Below are 17,065 nucleotides of genomic sequence, written 5' to 3'. Positions count from 1 at the left end.
CAACTGTCAGAGGCAGAGCCTTCAAAGTCTTTCAGTGTTCTTCTTGTCTCCCCTATTTTTTTAAAAATTTTATTCTCTGGGAACTCTTTCTTAAATCTGGCCTTGCAGCCTTTTCAGCTATAATCCAGTTATTTACTGGAATCCTGTTGGTGTGGCAGCAAGGTGTTGGGAGAGAAAGCAGTCTATAATGTTATGATTAAATAACAGTGTTTTAGTGAAACTGTGTCCCAGGACCGTACATTTTAAAATGATTTCATAGCTGTTTTCCTTTTCCATGAATCATTTGGATGATACTGAAAGGCTAGAAATGTCTTAATTTTGGAAACTACCCTTCCCCTAGGTCAGATAAAGTGTTTTCCCTGGAGAGTAGGCCGTTGTTATGGAGAATGCTCTGGTAGTTTCAAAGGTTTTATTTTCTCATCTTCATGCCAGAAACTCAGGGGATTTTTCCTAGCACTTCACCATGAATACCTGGTGAGGTCCTGAGGGAAAACTGACCGAAGGTTCTCACTGTCATATACAAAGTCAATAGTCAGTCTCCAGCAATTCATCAAACTTACCATTTAAGTGTTTCTATTGGTTTATAAATCTGGTTACTTCTGGTTCAGGCAGCTGATCTTATATGTGATTCTCCAAATTTGTGTTCAATAGAGATGTGGGGTGGCAGTTTGCCCTGTGACCTGGATTTTCTGCTAGGTACATGACAAGTCATTGATTTTCAGTTTGTTCACTTTTTCTTTCCATGAGGATGAAAGTGATGACTTCCAAAGAATTTGCATTTTAAAATGTCCATATGTTTAGTTTATTTCTTTAAAAAATATCCTTTTTGTTTTAAAATTTGATCTTATTGTAATATGATCTTATAGCCAGAACATGTAACTGTTCATTTTCTCCATATTATTTATTTGGTTTAATTCAAGGCCAAATAATTGATATAAGTATATTTTTATAATTTGTAAAACATTTTTTTTTTTTGTGTGTGTGTGTGTGTGTGTGTGTATAAATACTTTAAGAGTTAAGGATAGGATAGAAAGTGGTTTTTAATCACCATGAAAAATTTGTCTATTCATGGTCTTAAATTTTACTTTGAAAATATAAATATTGTTATTTTTGCTTTTGATCTTGTTTGCTTTTGTCTAATGTAACTTGCCCATCTTTTTCCATTAAAATTTTTTTAATGTCACTGTTTTTGTTGCATCTTTTATAGTTAGATTCTATTTTGGCCATTTGTATTTTAAGATGATAATTTAATCTATTTTAAATGACATATATCTCCTTATATTTTTTTGCACTTTTTATGTCTTATGCCTCTTTGTTTTTTTATGTTAAAAATAGTAGAGTATATTTTCTTCACTTTTTTTTTGTTTGTTAATCCTCACCTGAGGATATTTTTCTATTGATTTTTAGAAAAAGTGGAAGGGAGAAGAGAGACAGAGAGAAAGAGACATCGATTAGTTGCCTCCCCCATGCACTCTGACAGGTCTAAGGATTGAGCCTGCAACTGAGGTACATATCCCTGACCAGAATCAAATGTTGACGCTTCAGTCTGTCCACTGAGACAAATCAACCAGGGCTTCTTTACTTTTATTTTTTGTAAAATTTCTAGTCTCATTTTTGGTGCTATTTGTTACCCTTAAGTTTTCTAATTAATTCTCAGATATATATTTCTCTAATTGATAGCATCAAATGTGAAACCATAGCATGTGAGTTTACTATAGTTTGAAATAAGTTATTTAACTGAGTTTTTATTTACTGGAATACACATTTGCCCTTTAGCAAAGCAAACACACATCAGTGGTAAGGTTTGGTAAACAATAAAGGATTATCAGGTTAGGGGAATTGCCTTCAGTTGTCCAGCCAGCAGCAGATAATAATATGTAGATTTCCAGCCCTTCTGAATATCAAAGTCCCAAGGTCCACCAGCCTTCTGAAGGACTTCTTGCATAATTATGACCTGCTGGTCTTAGCCTCCAGCACATTACAATATCATATTAATTCCTCTGAATTAAAAAAAAAAATCATTGTCTTCTCTAGAGGGTTCGGGTGAAAGTCTTTTTATAGTAGCTTTGATTGGCACAGGGTGAACTCTTTCACTTTTCTATGTACAAGTCTCTCTTAAGCTCTTTGTTTTCTTCTATTGTACCCTTGATTATTCTTTAAATAAGTAAATTCCATTTATTCTGGTCTCACCACAAGAGCACTATTTTACTTGTGTTGGCTCTCCATTAACTATCTTTCAAGTCTTAGATCTTCTAGCCCACTACAGGTCTTCTAGAAACCCAATGTCTAGGGAGGTAAGATATCAACCAAAGGACTTGCATGCATGCATATAAGCATAACCAATGGACATAGACATTAAGGGGGGTGAGGGCATGTGCTGGGGGGTGGGGGGGGGAAGGGGATAGAAGTGGCTAGGGAGAGGTCAATGGGGGAAAAAGGAGACATATGTAACATTTTCAACAATAAATAATTTAAATTTAAAAATAAAAAAGTAACCCAAGGGATATTTTTACATCGTGTCTTTGTTTCTCAGGCACCAGAACCCAGAAGACCAGAATCCAGAGGAGCAGTTTTTCTATGAATTCATTTTTAAGCTCTTCAAGGAAAATAAGGTGGAGATTGCAAAAGCAATAACGAAGCCATTTCCTTTTCTTATGGGCCTCCGAGACCGTGGTTTTATCCCTGAATCAAAGTATAATGTAAGTGAAGGAGCTTTCCTCCTGATAAACAGGCCCTTACTATATTATTACAAAATTTGGGATGCGAAGGGCAGGCTAAGGGGCTCCCTGTGAGTGTGGACCTTCATCATCTTATACTTTAGGAGGTGACAGGAGAAGTGGCACCACAGAAAGCATTCCCTCTTCTGTAGTAAGTGTTGGTGGAGGGGCATGGGATGGAGATGTGGCAGGATTGTAAATGGAAATGCTCCGTAGGTACAGAGAATCTCAGTTATATTGAAGACAAGCCTTCTGTTAGTGAATTTTCTTTGCCCTTTGGCCAGATCAGAGTCATGGTTTCCTGGAAACTTTAGCCCAAAAGAGGGAAGTAGGGTAATGTCTAGACACCAAAATAGCCACTCATTACCAGTCAGGCCAACTTTTGAAGCATTCTGGCCAGACTCTTAGAGCCACCCCTCACCCCAATATTCAATTTTGAAATCATTTTTATTCTTCAAAATAGCTCTCTCAAGCATACATCAATGTTAGAGAGTCAGGTTCAAAGAATAAGTGTATTTTTCAGGTGGGGAGTATTTAAGGAGTTATCTAAAAATATGTGACATTCTAATATTTTTCTAAGAGAACAAATATTTTATTTATAATCTACATATTCTCTAACCTATAAATGCATATCTATAAAATTGTCCATTTAATATTTTTAAGCATTTTCAAGAAGCTTGTATAAATCTGGTCCCCATGGAGAGAGTGGCATATAATGTCCTCAATGAACTGGAGAAGAAATTTGACCTGACAGTTCTGAATGCCTTATTCAGCACAGTTAACCTGAAGACTTATACTGATTTACCTGAGATTTACAGAAGCTTCCAAAATGGTAATTATAACTTGCAATGAAAATTGGGGATTCAAGTCCATTTCATTCATTGATTCATGTATTCATCTATTCTTCATCAATATCTGACAATTGTCCTGGTTGGATAGTTCAGTTGGTTAGAACGTTGTGTAGTCCCAATACCTGAAAGTTATGAGTTCCATCCCTGGTCAGAGGACCTACAAAAATCAACCAATGAATGCAATAAGTGGAACAAGTTGATCTCTCTCTCTCTCTCTCTCTCTCTCTCTCTCTCTCTCTCTCTCTCTCTCTCTCAATATATATATATTTGACAATTATTTTGAGTAACTATTATGTGATAAGCATGAGATAATACAGCGTTGAAGAAAATACATATCTGTGTTCTCATGGAGCTCACACATAGTGGAGTGACAGAGGTTAACCAAGAAATCCCATAAATGATTCTTAAGTCATGGCTTGAATTTGGTGCTAAAAACCATAGTATTTAAGTCTCTACTTTATGGGCAGAAGATATGAATTACGCTCCCTTATAAGAAAGAAGAAGACTCTCTTTGATATTTGCAAAAATGTTAAAAAAATGAAAAGGTCTTTTTTTCTCTTTGTATTAGAAAAGTTGTAATTAAATTCAGACCTTTACTAATTTACTTCTCCAAAGAAAGAGTGGAAAAGTCACAAGAGTCCATCAGCACACACCCATACATAGGGAGGGGCAGCATGTGAAAGCTACAAAATGTAAAAGAAACTTAAAGTATTCTCTGGCTAAAGAAATAGAGCATGGGAAAGAGTGCTAGGAAGCTAATTCTGAAAAGGGAAGTTGGAAAGAATTTTTGAGGGTCCAACACTCTGTGGCAAGGAAAGAAATAAAGAGGTAATATTGTAAAAATGTTAAACAGAAAAAAAGTAAAAGAAGTCATGTAACGAATGGATGTGTTGATTTGTGAAAGCCATATATTGATAATAAGAGCCACCTCATTTTCACACTACAATATATCTTAGTCAGAGAAAGGATTAAGGAAATCAAATACTTTGTCACAAATTTTAAGCATGTTCCTGGACCATGGGTATAAATAGAATGGCAATTTCCTTTACACTCTACATCTTAGAGTCTGTAATTCTTTCCATGGATTGTGGGGTTATAACTGCCTTGGCCCTAGTACCCACATCACACATATAAGTTTCTGGGGTTTCCTAGCAGGGATATGGCTGCGATGCTCAATGCCTGGCCCAGTACAGCTGCTCACTTGCCCCCAGAGGAGGTTGCTGCTGGTACCTCCCAGGCCCGGATGTACATGGGTGCTGTGGGTCTTCAGCCCAAAGCCCAAGCTTTTTGCTGGGTGGCATGCAGGTGTAGAGGAGACCCCCTCATTTTTGAAATGCCTGTGCTTGGGGTCCCCCTTTATGTTCTCTAGACCCTACAGCATTTATATGCCATGTCCTCCTCCAGACTTTGCTTGCACATAAAGTCAACATGTCCTTGGTGTGGCAAATGCATCTGTTGTTCTGATAGGAACTTTCCACCTTCATCCCCTCATTAGTGCCCTGATCCCTCAGTGGGATTTTTACCCAGAAAGTCTGATCCAGTTACCTCTCCTTCTAGACCAGCACCTTTCTGTATTTCTTATATGTTTTTCTTAAGAGTCTTGCTTTTTAAAAAATCTGTTTTATAAGTTACCTCAGTGTGCATTTTTAAAGTGCAGTGCCCTGGACCGGTTTCTTGAATTTCTTGTTACCACTTCCTGGGTCACTGGTACAGCTGTGCTATATTCACTTTCAGTTTGTGCCTCTCAGAAAATATTCATTCCTGCCCTGACCAGGTGGCTCTATTTGTTGGAGTGTCGTCCCATACAACAAAAAGTTTGTGGATTCAAGACCAGTTGGACACATAAGGAAGGCAACCTATCTATGTTTCTCTCTCACATCAATGTTTGATGCCTCTCTCTCTCTCTCTCTCTCTCTCTCTCTCTCTCTCTCTCTCTCTCTCTCTCTCTCTCTCTCCAAATTAATAAAAAGATAACCTCAGATAAAAATTAATAATAATAATTAAAATAAAATATTATTCTTGTTTGTGCCTTAGAGAAAGTACCTTTCCTTTGTTCCTGGATCCTTCCCACCCATTCCATCTTGGAGGAAGTTCTAGTTTCTTCTTACTTTTATATTTGTAACCAGATAATCTTCCCTGACCCAAGATATACTTCCTTCTTCCCTTCCTTCCCTCTTTTCTTTTAAATTCTCCATTCTTAAAGATGTAGGGTTTTTGTTGTTGTTGTTGTTTTGTTTTTGTTTGTTTGTTTGTTTGTTTTTTGTGTGTGTATGCTTTTTTAAAGTAGGTCTATTTCACTACAAGCATTACTTTTTTCTTGAGGAAATCCCTGTGCTTCTGCACTATTCCTAATATATGTAGAATTTACAAAACACATTATTAATTTTAAATTAGCTTTCACCATTCTATGATTATTCTGAAGGGGTTTAACCCTGATTTACACTTGTCCACTGTCCATTTTTAAACCTTGAGAGGTGTATCTGTGTGGAACGGCTATAGGATTACAGGAACACCATCAAGTCACAGGTTATGTGAGACCCACAAAAGCCCAGGGTTCCCTGAGGGCTGGAAAGTTCCCTCTGAATTATGGAGTCCTGAATGTACCTGGATATGCAACTGTGATATGCATCCCCTGGCCATTGCCAGAAACCTATAATTGCCTTTTCCTCCTCTTCTCAGAGCTTCATGGTCAATTCTATTACCAAGCTATTGATGATGAAGAAACAACAGAGATGCTCAACTGCCAACCAAACTGTGAACAAGGTAATGATGACTTGATAGAAACATGTTTTTTCATCTACCAAGAGTAAAGGAGATCACAGATCAGGAGACTGCATTCCTGAGGGGAGAGTATACCCTGGGGAAGGAATGCAGAAGGAGATGGGAAGCCAGAGTAGTGGTGTGTTGTATAGATTTACAATTAACCAACCAGATGTGGAATCCAAGAATATTTTCAGATAGAACTAACAACTAAGAAGTTGGAACATACACTCAAGAGAGATCTTACTGTGACCAAAAGCAGAATTAAGGGAAGAATTGACTGCAGTATTTGCGACCTTTGTAACAAGTTCAAAGAGGAAGGCTTTGGTATGTCAAAAGGAGGAACAGTTGTAAATATGCCTAATAATCTAGGAAAATCGAGGAAGTGAGTGAGTAGTAATAGTGCATAGAAGAGAGTGTAGAAGGAATGGTGCTGTGTAGAAGAGAGGAGAGGAAAAAGAAAAGGAGAAAAAAGGGGAGAACAGAATAAAGGGCAGTGATAATTTTTAACAATGATGGTAGTAACAACACTTAACTTCTATAGGTATAAGGTCAGCACTTCATACAGAGAGGAAGGGAGTTGGATAGAGAGTCAGAAACATTGATGACAGAGAAACATCGATCGGCTGCCTCCTGCACACCCCCTACTGGGGACGAGCCCACAGCCAAGGTACATGCTCTCGACCGGAATCGAACCCAGGACCCTTCAGTCCGCAGGCCAAGGCTCTATCCACCGAGCCAAACCGATTTCAGCTGTTGTTCCCATTTTTCTGAAGAAGTGAAATGTGAGGGAAGATGCTCAGGGATGTGTGCAGGTAACATAAATAGGAATTGTGCTGTCCAGGACTCAGACCTTCCTCTCCACACTGGTTGAGGGCAAAGATTCTGAGGCCCCACTGCCAGGCTTCAATCTTGGCTGTACCATTTACTTACTTGGGAAAGTTACTTAATTTCTATGTTTGAATAGCCTTACCTGTAAATTTGTATCTGTACCTAAAATAATGTTGTAAGGATTAAATGACTTAATTTATGCAAAGCACTTAGTCATTTTTGGCACAAAGTAGCCCCTTAATTCATGGCACAAAGTAATTGCCCTGTGTTTACTGCTGTTATTGTTATGTATACCTGAGTGCAACAACTATACATTTAGTCGATGCTCTATACTTTGAAATTTCTTTTCTCAGACACCCTGAGAAAAAATTATTTTTCAGACTAGAGTAGCAGTGAGTGAAATAGCTTTGAAGCCCAAGAAAAGGTCATTCTTAGGCCAAATGGTCTACAATAAATTTATTTATTTGTTAACTGTTGATATCTTCCCTTGGAAATAGTCAATGTAAGAAAAACCATGAGAATATACACTGAATGACCAGAATATTATGATCTCTGAACACATAATAACCTGGCCACTCAGTGTATATCCTATATAATAAAAAAGTAATATGCAAATTGTTAATCTGGCCACTCAGTGTAGTCAGCCTGCCATTTAATATGTATTCTTTAATTTGGATGGATACCTCAGATATACATTTTTGACTGTATTAATATCCTATATAATAAAAGTAATATGCAAATAGATGAACAGCAGAACAACCAAACAACCAATCAAAGCATAATATGCTAATGATATGCTAAGGCTGCTCAACCGCTCACTATGACATGCACTGACCACCAGGAGGCAGACAGTTGATCCATTAAGCAGTTACTATGATATGCACTGACCACAAGGGGGTTGATGCTCCAACCTGTAAGTTAGCTTGCTGCTGGATTCTGGCTGATTGTGTCTGAAAGAGATGGTCCAGACAGGCCCTGGAGCGCCCCCCCGAGGTTCCTCCTTGACCCGATCGTGCACCAGTGGGGTCCCTCAGCCTAATCTATACCTTCTCATAATGTGGGACCTCTCAGGGGATGTCAGAGAACCAGTTTCAGCCCTATCCCACAGGTCACTCCTCTTGGGAGGGTGCCAGACACAGGGTTCATGGCTGGCGAGCAATGCTGCTGCAGCTCGAACCTCTCCCGATTGGGACTAATTGGGCACAAGCCAGGCACAGTGCGACTGGGATGAGCGGGAGCTGCAGGTAGTGTTGGACTGTGGGTTTCGGTCCAATCCCTGCAGGCCACCCAGAAAGACCCCACCCATGCACAAATTCGTGCAGTGGGCCCCTAGTATTTGTATAAAATTTGGATCTATGTTAATAACCATACTTATTATTTTGAGTACAGACAAATTGCTAAGAGTATAAAGTGTACATTAAAGAGTAGAAAATATATCAAAAGTATGCTTAGAGAGCTGTCTACTGCTAGGGTAGGGGAAAGGAGAATGGAGTGGTGGAGGGATTAGTAGTAGATATTAGTAAAGAGTAAAAGAGGTTTATCATGAAAGAGAAAACAAATTCTTCCATACTCCTAATGTGATCCAGGTCAAGCCCTACCTGGAGCTAGAATCTCAGAGTATCTCAGTGATGGACAGCAAATGAGTATAAAGCAAGAAGATTCATCTCATGACCTAAGTAGATCAATACAAACACAGGAAATGACAAATGAATCCTCCCAAGGATCTCAACAAATAGGTAAGATTGACTCAGTCAACATACACCTGGATTACTGTGAATGAATCTAGCACATATGGGGGGAGAGGAAGGGCTGTGTGGTTATAATTAAAAAGGAGTTTTCAAGGAGCCTAAAATAGGGCAGAAGAGTAGGTCAGTGTTTAATGTAAAGAGCCATATTTACCAAAAAAGGGTATTTCACATCCCCATGCACAAGTTTCTAATCCAGATCTGAGTCATGGTTCTCAGAACAATAGCCACTTGCTCATCTCCTCTTTCTCATCTTGCTCCCATGAAATAAGTTCTTTGCATTTTAACTAGATAGAACATTTGAAAATAAAAATTAGATTGGATTATATTTGTACTTACCTTATTAATAGATTAGGAGTAAGTATTTCTTTCAGTGGCATCCAGAGTCATCCACAATGAGCCATTGCTTATTTCCCCAGCTTCATTACTTGCCTCCTACACTATTATATAGCAAAAACCTTGTTCCAAATCATTTTAATTGTTAAAATTTTCTTTCTTTTCTGAGCCTTCTCATATATCTTTTTAGAACATTTTTTTTTTGTTCCACTATCATCCAATTATCCTTTCTAGTCTGGTTAAAACTTATTTAAAACAGACTTTCTCAGAGAGGACTATATATATATATATATATATATATATATATATATATGAAAAATCAATTATATATATATATATATATATATATATATATATATATATATATAAATAATTGATTTTTCACATAGAGAAAGGGAGAGGGATAGAGAGCTAGAAACATCGATGAGAGAGACACATCGACCAGCTGCCTCCTGCACAACCCCTATTGAGGATATGCCCGCAACCAATGTATATGCCCTTGACTGGAATCGAACCTGGGACCCTTCAGTCCGCAGACCGATGCTCTCTCTATCCACTGAGCCAAACTGGTTTCGGCTATTTTTTTTTTTAAGAGAGAGAGAAAGCTAGAAGAAAAATTGCAAGACCAAGGGTAGGAGAGAAAGAGCAGTCTCACAGAAAGCAAGAGACAAAAGGAGCAGAGGAGAGGAGAGAAACACATTAAGAGTAAGAAAAGCTCCAAGAAACACCAGCAGAAAGAAACAGGCAGACCTTGATAAAAAGTACAGAATGAAATAGGAAGTGAAAATAAAGAGAAAGAGAAATTTTCCCCATGATGATGAGTGAATTATTCTTAGTCTGTAGGAAAACTACTGAAGCAAAGTTAACCGTTAGGTCAGGTCGTTTTGCAGAATGGGGCATTCCAGATTATCAACCTTCTTGGTTTTCTCATTATTTCCTTGTGGTGATTTCTTCTCGGTCATAAATTGAGATGCCAGTGGGATTTCAATCCTTTCTGAAGAGAATAGCAAGGCCTGTTGTATAACCTGTGATGGAGAAGAGCCCCAGGAAACTTTGAGCTCCCCACAGAGACATGAACCAGGTAAGAAAGGGGAAATTGGCAGCTCTGGGCTGCAGGTGGCTAAATTTAGAACTGGCATTTCCTGATGCAACAAATTGTGAACACACTTCACTGTCAAAAGTTTGGTGTGCCCTAAAACTTCATGAGTCATATTAATGTTTCTAAATGTATATTCTAGTGCAAATATGTAAAGAAAGAAGGTGCTTTTTAAATCTATTAATACTAAAGACTTGAATTTATGCCTACCTACCCTTTCTCTTCCCTACAAAATAAAAACTAAATATTATTCTCTGTTTATGTTACTAGAGGTCCAGTGCATGAATTCATACACCAGTGGGGTCCCTCAGCCTGGCCTGTGGGATCTGGCTGAAAACAGCTCTCTGAAAATCCCCCAAGGGGTCCTGGATTGTGAGAGGTCACAGGCCAGCCCAATGGACCCCAGTGGTGCATGATCAGGGATGGGGAGGGACACAGAAAGTTGGCCAGCTGGGGAAGGATCACAGGAGGGCTCCAGGGTATATATGGCCCATCTCCCTCAGTCCAGATCAGCTGAATCCCAGCTGCAAGCTATTCTACCTGTTGGAGCATCTGCCCCCTGGTGGTCAGTGCACATCATAGTGAGTGGTTGAGTGGCCTTAGCATATAATTATCATATTATGCTTAGATTGGTTGAATGGATGACCGGACAACTGGACACTTAGTATATTAGGCTTTTATATATAGGATTATTTTGTGCCTAACTTTGGAAAACCCTCAAAGGAAACATGGTCCTTCAAACAACTTCCCTCAAATCTAAATTATAATTTTTGTCAATAGTTTTGCATGATATTATTTAATTTTTCAAAGAATTTTGGCAAACAAGGTATCATTTTATCTGAAACATAGAAGAGTCTTTTACTGTTTCAAATTAGTCAAGCAAGTTGGTGGACCAGAATGCTTGATGACTCAGTGTGGTTATAGTCATGTGGGGCTGACAAAAGGGTTAGACAACTAGGGTCACCTGTGCTGAGTTCATTCAGGAGAACCCTTAAGGTCTGCAGGTACCAGGGGAGTGAAACAGGGCCCGATGCAAGGAGACTGTCATTCAACAAGTATGTTTCGTTGACCAGAGCAGAGAAAAGCAGAAAGAGATGGTAGGAAGGGACTTGCCATGAGGGATGCAAGAGATCTGGAGAGAGCTAAAAAGAAAAAGGGAGACATGAGTTGGAAAAGTGGTAAAGAGCAATAAAGAAGTAAAGGACTGAGAGGAAAGCTAGAAAGTCAAGGAGATGAACAATCCTTCATGGCACAGAAGCAAAGTATGTGGTGACAGAAATGAGGTGACTGAGGAAAAACACGAAGGAAAAGAGTAACATAAGGCTATAGGAGCAACTGTATCTTTTGCCCAAGGAGAAGCTCACTGAGCACTGAACACCAGAATTCAGTTGAGCTCTCTGAGTCTGTGCCCAGGTCACCATGACTGGTTGGTCATTTCTGTGTTTCTCCCTTCAGGTGAGCATGAAGCTCTCCAAAGGACTAGTGGAGGTGATTCTGAAGCGATGCCCAAACTGCTTCCAGTTCACGGGAGAGGTAATCATGCTTTAAATGACTAAATACCTCACTATATTTGTTTGACTTTCTGTATGCAAGGGAAGCTTCCTTTCCTTCCCTCAAACATAAGCTCACACCTTTCCTCTTTTTCTCTGGTTGCTCTCCCTGGGCATGTGGAGGCAAGGAGGAAAGGAGGAGTAGGCACCTAATGGACAATTGAAGAGCACAAAACAATAAAAATGTAGATTTGTGGAATTCAATGGAGTTGTCTAATTAAGCTGAATTTGATCTAAATGTATATGAAATCTAAATACTACCAGTTTAGTTTGGGAAGAAAGATAATTTTAAACTCACTCTTTAGGTAGGGATTGAATGGAAATAATGAACTACTACATATAGGAAAGACAAAGAGAAAGTGAGTTAAAAAAATAAATGAAAATACAATGGAGCAAAAAGCTGAAGAATATCATGGAGAAAGGAGACAGAATTGCAGAGATGGTAGAAGTCAGGGATAAAATGTCATAGTCAAAGGGATCCACAAATAGCCTTGTGGTGCAGATGCAGCAATATGTAGAAATAGGGTCAGAGGGATAAAAAAGAGGAGAAAGGGAGAAAGGGCCTAACAAAGTGTGCAGGGGTGCAGAGCAAAGCTGGTTTGGTGCAACATACTTTTATCCTCAAGGACAGTGTTTTTCAACCTTTTTTGGGCAAAGGCACACTTGTTTCATGAAAAAAATCACGAGGCACACCACCATTAGAAAATGTTAAAAAATTTAACTCTGTGCCTATATTGACTATATATAAAGTAATTCTCTTGAATAGGAATCAAATAAACACAAAGAAAGTATTTTATAATTACTTTATTATGAAATATTAAGTAAACAAAATAGTGAAAAATTATAAAATTCTTGTCTTGTCTGCACCTACGGCACACCAGGCAACATCTCGCGGCACACTAGTGTGCCGCGGAACAGCGGTTGAAAAACGCTGCTCAAGGAGCAGTTCTCCCACACTCAGATCATCAGAGCTCCGATGCACTCTGGACATGACCACATTAAGGTAGAGTTCAGGTAACTCTCAATTGCTCATCATGGTCCTGTTTCTCTCTTCAGTGCCCTTGGAACTTATTGATCTACAAATGAATGAAGGAGGAGAAATAGAAGCAATGCCCAAGCTACTGCCTTATGATGGAGATGGTAATTAGTATTTAAATGCTCTATTTTGTAATTAAAGCTTGACTTTCTTGTCAGTATAGAGCAGTGATTCCCAATGTGGGGCACATGCCCCACTGGGGGGAAATTTGATAGTGAGCTATTAACAGTGAATTTTTTGCATTTCTTGTGGAACTCAGGGCCTCATATACCATATATAAATATATATTGTGACATATTTATGCATTTCAGTTCTCTAAGTTTTGAAACTTTATTTGCTATTTTTTCTTATCACTTCATGTCATTTTTAAAAACAATTTCTTAGTGAATTCTTTCTCACTACTTCAACTTTCCTTTTATTCTTTTATTTTTCTCTTTCATGGATGCCATGTTTTTTGGAAGCTTGTTTAGAGCAAGTTAATGGCCTTTTAGGTTTTCTCCATGTGAATAGGAGTTCACTTTTTGAATAATAAGAATTATATGTCACAGGGAGGCGGGGCATCAGGATTTTACAGATGCTTAGATAGGGCATGGCCAAAACAAAAAAAGGTTGGGAACCACTGGTATAGAGAAAGACCAATTATTTCTTCTTCTTTCCCGCCTCTCCTGCTATCATTTCAACACTTTGGGTAAAACGCCAGGAATTTTGATTTTTTGACTACTCTTTCTCATCTAAGTCTTTGCACATGTGTAGCTTTATGCCTGGAACTGGTATTTGTTTGTATATTTGTTTTGCCCCATTCTGCTTTCCATTCTGCTCATCAATTTGGTAAATTTATGTGGAAATTACATACTATCTCAAAGATGCCTTTCTGACTGATAGTTCTGAAAAGCTGCAGAATCAGACAGGAAAAGACATAACACATGGCTTAGGGAAGCAGGAGGGAAAAGAGGGAAATGGGAACAGACATGATAAAAAAAAACAAATTGGGATAAAGAGAAGTGACAAGAGAAAGAATCGAAGGTAGAAATAGAAGAACTAGAGACAAGTGGAAAGAGTGAAAATGAGAAAGAGCAGGGGTGGAAGACAAGGATGCAAGGTTTCTGACAGTCTCCATCAGATTATTAAATTATGCAAAGCCTTTAACCTTTACAAAGCCTAAGACACAGACATGCAAACTACTGTAACTCTATTTTATGGACAAGGAAATAAAGCACAGAAAACCATGGAGGTCAGTTTTTAAGATCAAAGTAGAAAAAGAAGAGAGGCACAAGAGTTCCCGGTGTGTCACTGAGGGTGACAGTTTAGGGAAGCCTGCAGGTGGTCAGGGCGGGTTCACGGGGTCAGAAGAGAACCAAAAAGTCAAGGAATTCTGCATGTTCCCGTGTAGTACATCCAGTTTCTAATGTAAGAACTTAATTAAGAAAAAAAATGTTGATGGGTAGGAAAGGGAAACCACTGAGAGAGCATAAGAATGCTCCAAGCACCTGGGCTAAGAGAGATCTGGAATCAGACAGACAGAAAACATAATTGGAGAAATGACATGCTATCCCTGAAAAAACAAAAGCCAAAAACAAGACCTAAAAAGGAGAGATGGGGAGAAAAAACTGACTATCAAAACAATGCACAGTGAGGAAACAGAAAAGCATGGATACAGATCTGTAGGAAGGACACAGAATTAGAGAGAAGGAGAAGGAGGTGTCATACGATGGCAAAAAAGCAGAAGATGATGAAATGGCTCTCAGGACCCGTGTTTGGGGCAGACTCACCACTTCCTCATCATGATGGGCACAAACACCCTGAGGTCAGTTTCTGATTGCCCTCCAGGGTCCATCATGTTCTTGTTTCTCTGCAGTGACCTGTGATCTCAAAGCTTCAGAAATGACTAATGTAGGAGAAATACAGAAGGTGCTCAGCTTACAGCCTGCTGAGGGAGAAGGTAATTATGATTTAAATTCTCAGCTTCCTCAATGTATCTCTGTTTTCTGGTCAGCAAAGGAAAAATCTCTCCCCTTTTCCCGAACCTCCCATCTTCTTCCTCATATTCACATTCATAACGGATGGGGTTGCTTAGCTTTTTCCAAACTGTGAGAGAAACAAAGAGTAAAGGTGAATTCAGCTACTGGGAGGAGTGGGGATCCTTTCATGGAGAATGAAGGAAGACAGAATATGCCAAAGGCAGGCTGGGGCCTTTGCCTGGACAATTTTATTAAATGCATGCAAAATACAAATATCAGGCAAGGAGATTATTTTCAGCCTACTTCTGGAAATAACCAGAAACACGGAAATAAGTTTTGTGAATGATTGAGGAGGCTTGTAATTTAGAAAGGCTCTTTGGACTGTTAGGATAGACCTGATTAGGGAAGGTTCCCTGGCACCATGGTCCATGTGAAACGGAAGAATTTTTGTCATTTGGGGAGAAGGACCTGTGAGAATGAGGAAAATATATAAAGTAATGGAAATTTTTACAGGCATCCAGAAGGTGAAGACTCAGACATAGAAAAGAAGAAAGTGGCAAAGTAGAGAGGGTATGATTTCAATGAAGAAATGAGATACAGAGATAAAAACTAGAAAAATTACATAGAGAGGCTAATAAATATCCAAAATAATAATAAAGTAATGTGGAAGGGAACATAAAGGGAACTATGTGAGAGAAAGAGTTCTATCAAAATAGTTTTAGAATCAACAAGGAGTGAAAACTGCTGTATAAGGAGGAAAGGAGAGGAGTTGGGATCCTGTAAGGCTCAAATACAAGTCACTAGACAGAAGCATTTGCCAACAAAAGTGGGCATCTCAGTAGTGAGTTTTCAGATTAAGGCCTCCCTAGGTAGAGTAGTGCCCATAACATACTCAGAATAATGCTCTTCTCCCTGGCACCCTCAGCAACTCTCCAGTAACAGAATGAGTCTGAAGAGCATGTCTGCTAGGCAGACCTGTCTCCCAAGGTCATCAATCTATGAACTGATGGCAATTATCCCAAGACCTTGTCCATTTGTATGTCTTTTAGGAACTGACACTTCCAAGATTGAAACCAACATTTTCTTTTGTGAGACAGAAACTCCCCCTTCTTCAGGGTTGGCTTCTCCTCTTCCTTACCTGGTTCACATTTGGGTGTGGAGTACCCCATTTCTCTTGCTCCCAGCCCACCCATTTTCTTCACTTTAGCATGATTGCTATTTGCAAGATGTAAGTCAGATCATATTATTTCCCCACATAAATCTGGTGACCTTTGCTGTCCTTGGATTAAATCAGTTTTCCTTCTTCCTGGGGATTTCTTTGCCTTTCATTCATCATGGGGCTCCAACTTATGACTTCTGCCTCATCTCTAATGAAAGTATAAATATTTTCAGTCATTGCAATGCTCCGATCTTTCTTTTATATGTGGGCCTTTGAACAGCTCTTCCTTCTGTTTGGTGGTATTGCCTTGGTTTATTCTGTTTCCTATCCCATTCACTGACCAGGTTATGTTATACTATTTTAATGATGCCTTTGAAAAGGATAAGTGAGATGAGAAAAGTCAATAAAGAACAGTGTCAGGAGCTCAGGAAAAAAGAGATAGGAGTAGGGGAAACAGAAACACATCATAAACAACTAGAAGCATCTAGGGACACTGGCAGCAGGAAACAGGGCAGAGACAGAAACAATGTGCAGTGGCAATGGGGCTGGGAAAGAAGTAGAGAGAGGATTAGGTGTACTGAAGGGAGGAAGATGATGGATGGTTCTCAGCCCCTGGGGATAGTGATAGAGGAGGGCCAATCTTCAGAACAGGTGAATGCAAAGGGCAGACCAGGATGGTCTGGGACATGGACAGTCCCAATTAGGGGATTCCTGGCCTTCCCACATCTTCACTATGATTTTTATTGCCTTGATTCCCCTGGTTGTATATGGAGACCTCTGAGGAAGTTCAATTCTTTCTGCAGAGGACAGCAATGCCTCTTGGGAGCCCTGTGATGGAGAAGAGCTCGAGGAAGACTTGCGCTCCCCACCCAGATATGTGCCAGGTAAGAAAGGGGGCATTGCCAGCCCTTGGCTGCAGGATGGCTGCAGGATGTCAGGAGGCTGATTCCAGAGCTGAACAGCAGGACCCTTAGTGTTAGAATAGGTGTGCTACCTATTCATTTTGTGATAGATAAATACCAAGGA

General features: G+C 39.2%; 1 protein-coding gene across 1 annotated transcript in view; it reads left to right on the top strand.

Annotated features, from left to right (window-relative positions):
* The window catches only part of SP140 (SP140 nuclear body protein), a 59,987-nt gene that overhangs the window by 6,407 nt on the left and 36,515 nt on the right, over positions 1-17,065 (top strand). The window contains exons 2-10 of the mRNA XM_084891772.1: positions 2,534-2,699; positions 3,381-3,549; positions 6,248-6,331; positions 8,746-8,895; positions 10,211-10,321; positions 11,792-11,869; positions 12,943-13,026; positions 14,778-14,861; positions 16,843-16,923. Coding sequence (XP_084747898.1) covers positions 2,534-2,699; positions 3,381-3,549; positions 6,248-6,331; positions 8,746-8,895; positions 10,211-10,321; positions 11,792-11,869; positions 12,943-13,026; positions 14,778-14,861; positions 16,843-16,923 — 1,007 coding nt within the window. The remainder of the gene's footprint in view (positions 1-2,533; positions 2,700-3,380; positions 3,550-6,247; positions 6,332-8,745; positions 8,896-10,210; positions 10,322-11,791; positions 11,870-12,942; positions 13,027-14,777; positions 14,862-16,842; positions 16,924-17,065) is intronic.

The sequence above is a fragment of the Pipistrellus hanaki genome (assembly GCF_964339955.1).
Source record: "Pipistrellus hanaki genome assembly, chromosome: 8".
Lineage (NCBI taxonomy): Eukaryota > Metazoa > Chordata > Mammalia > Chiroptera > Vespertilionidae > Pipistrellus > Pipistrellus hanaki.
Note: the sequence above shows the minus strand (reverse complement) of the source record. Positions and strands in the feature narration are given on the sequence as shown.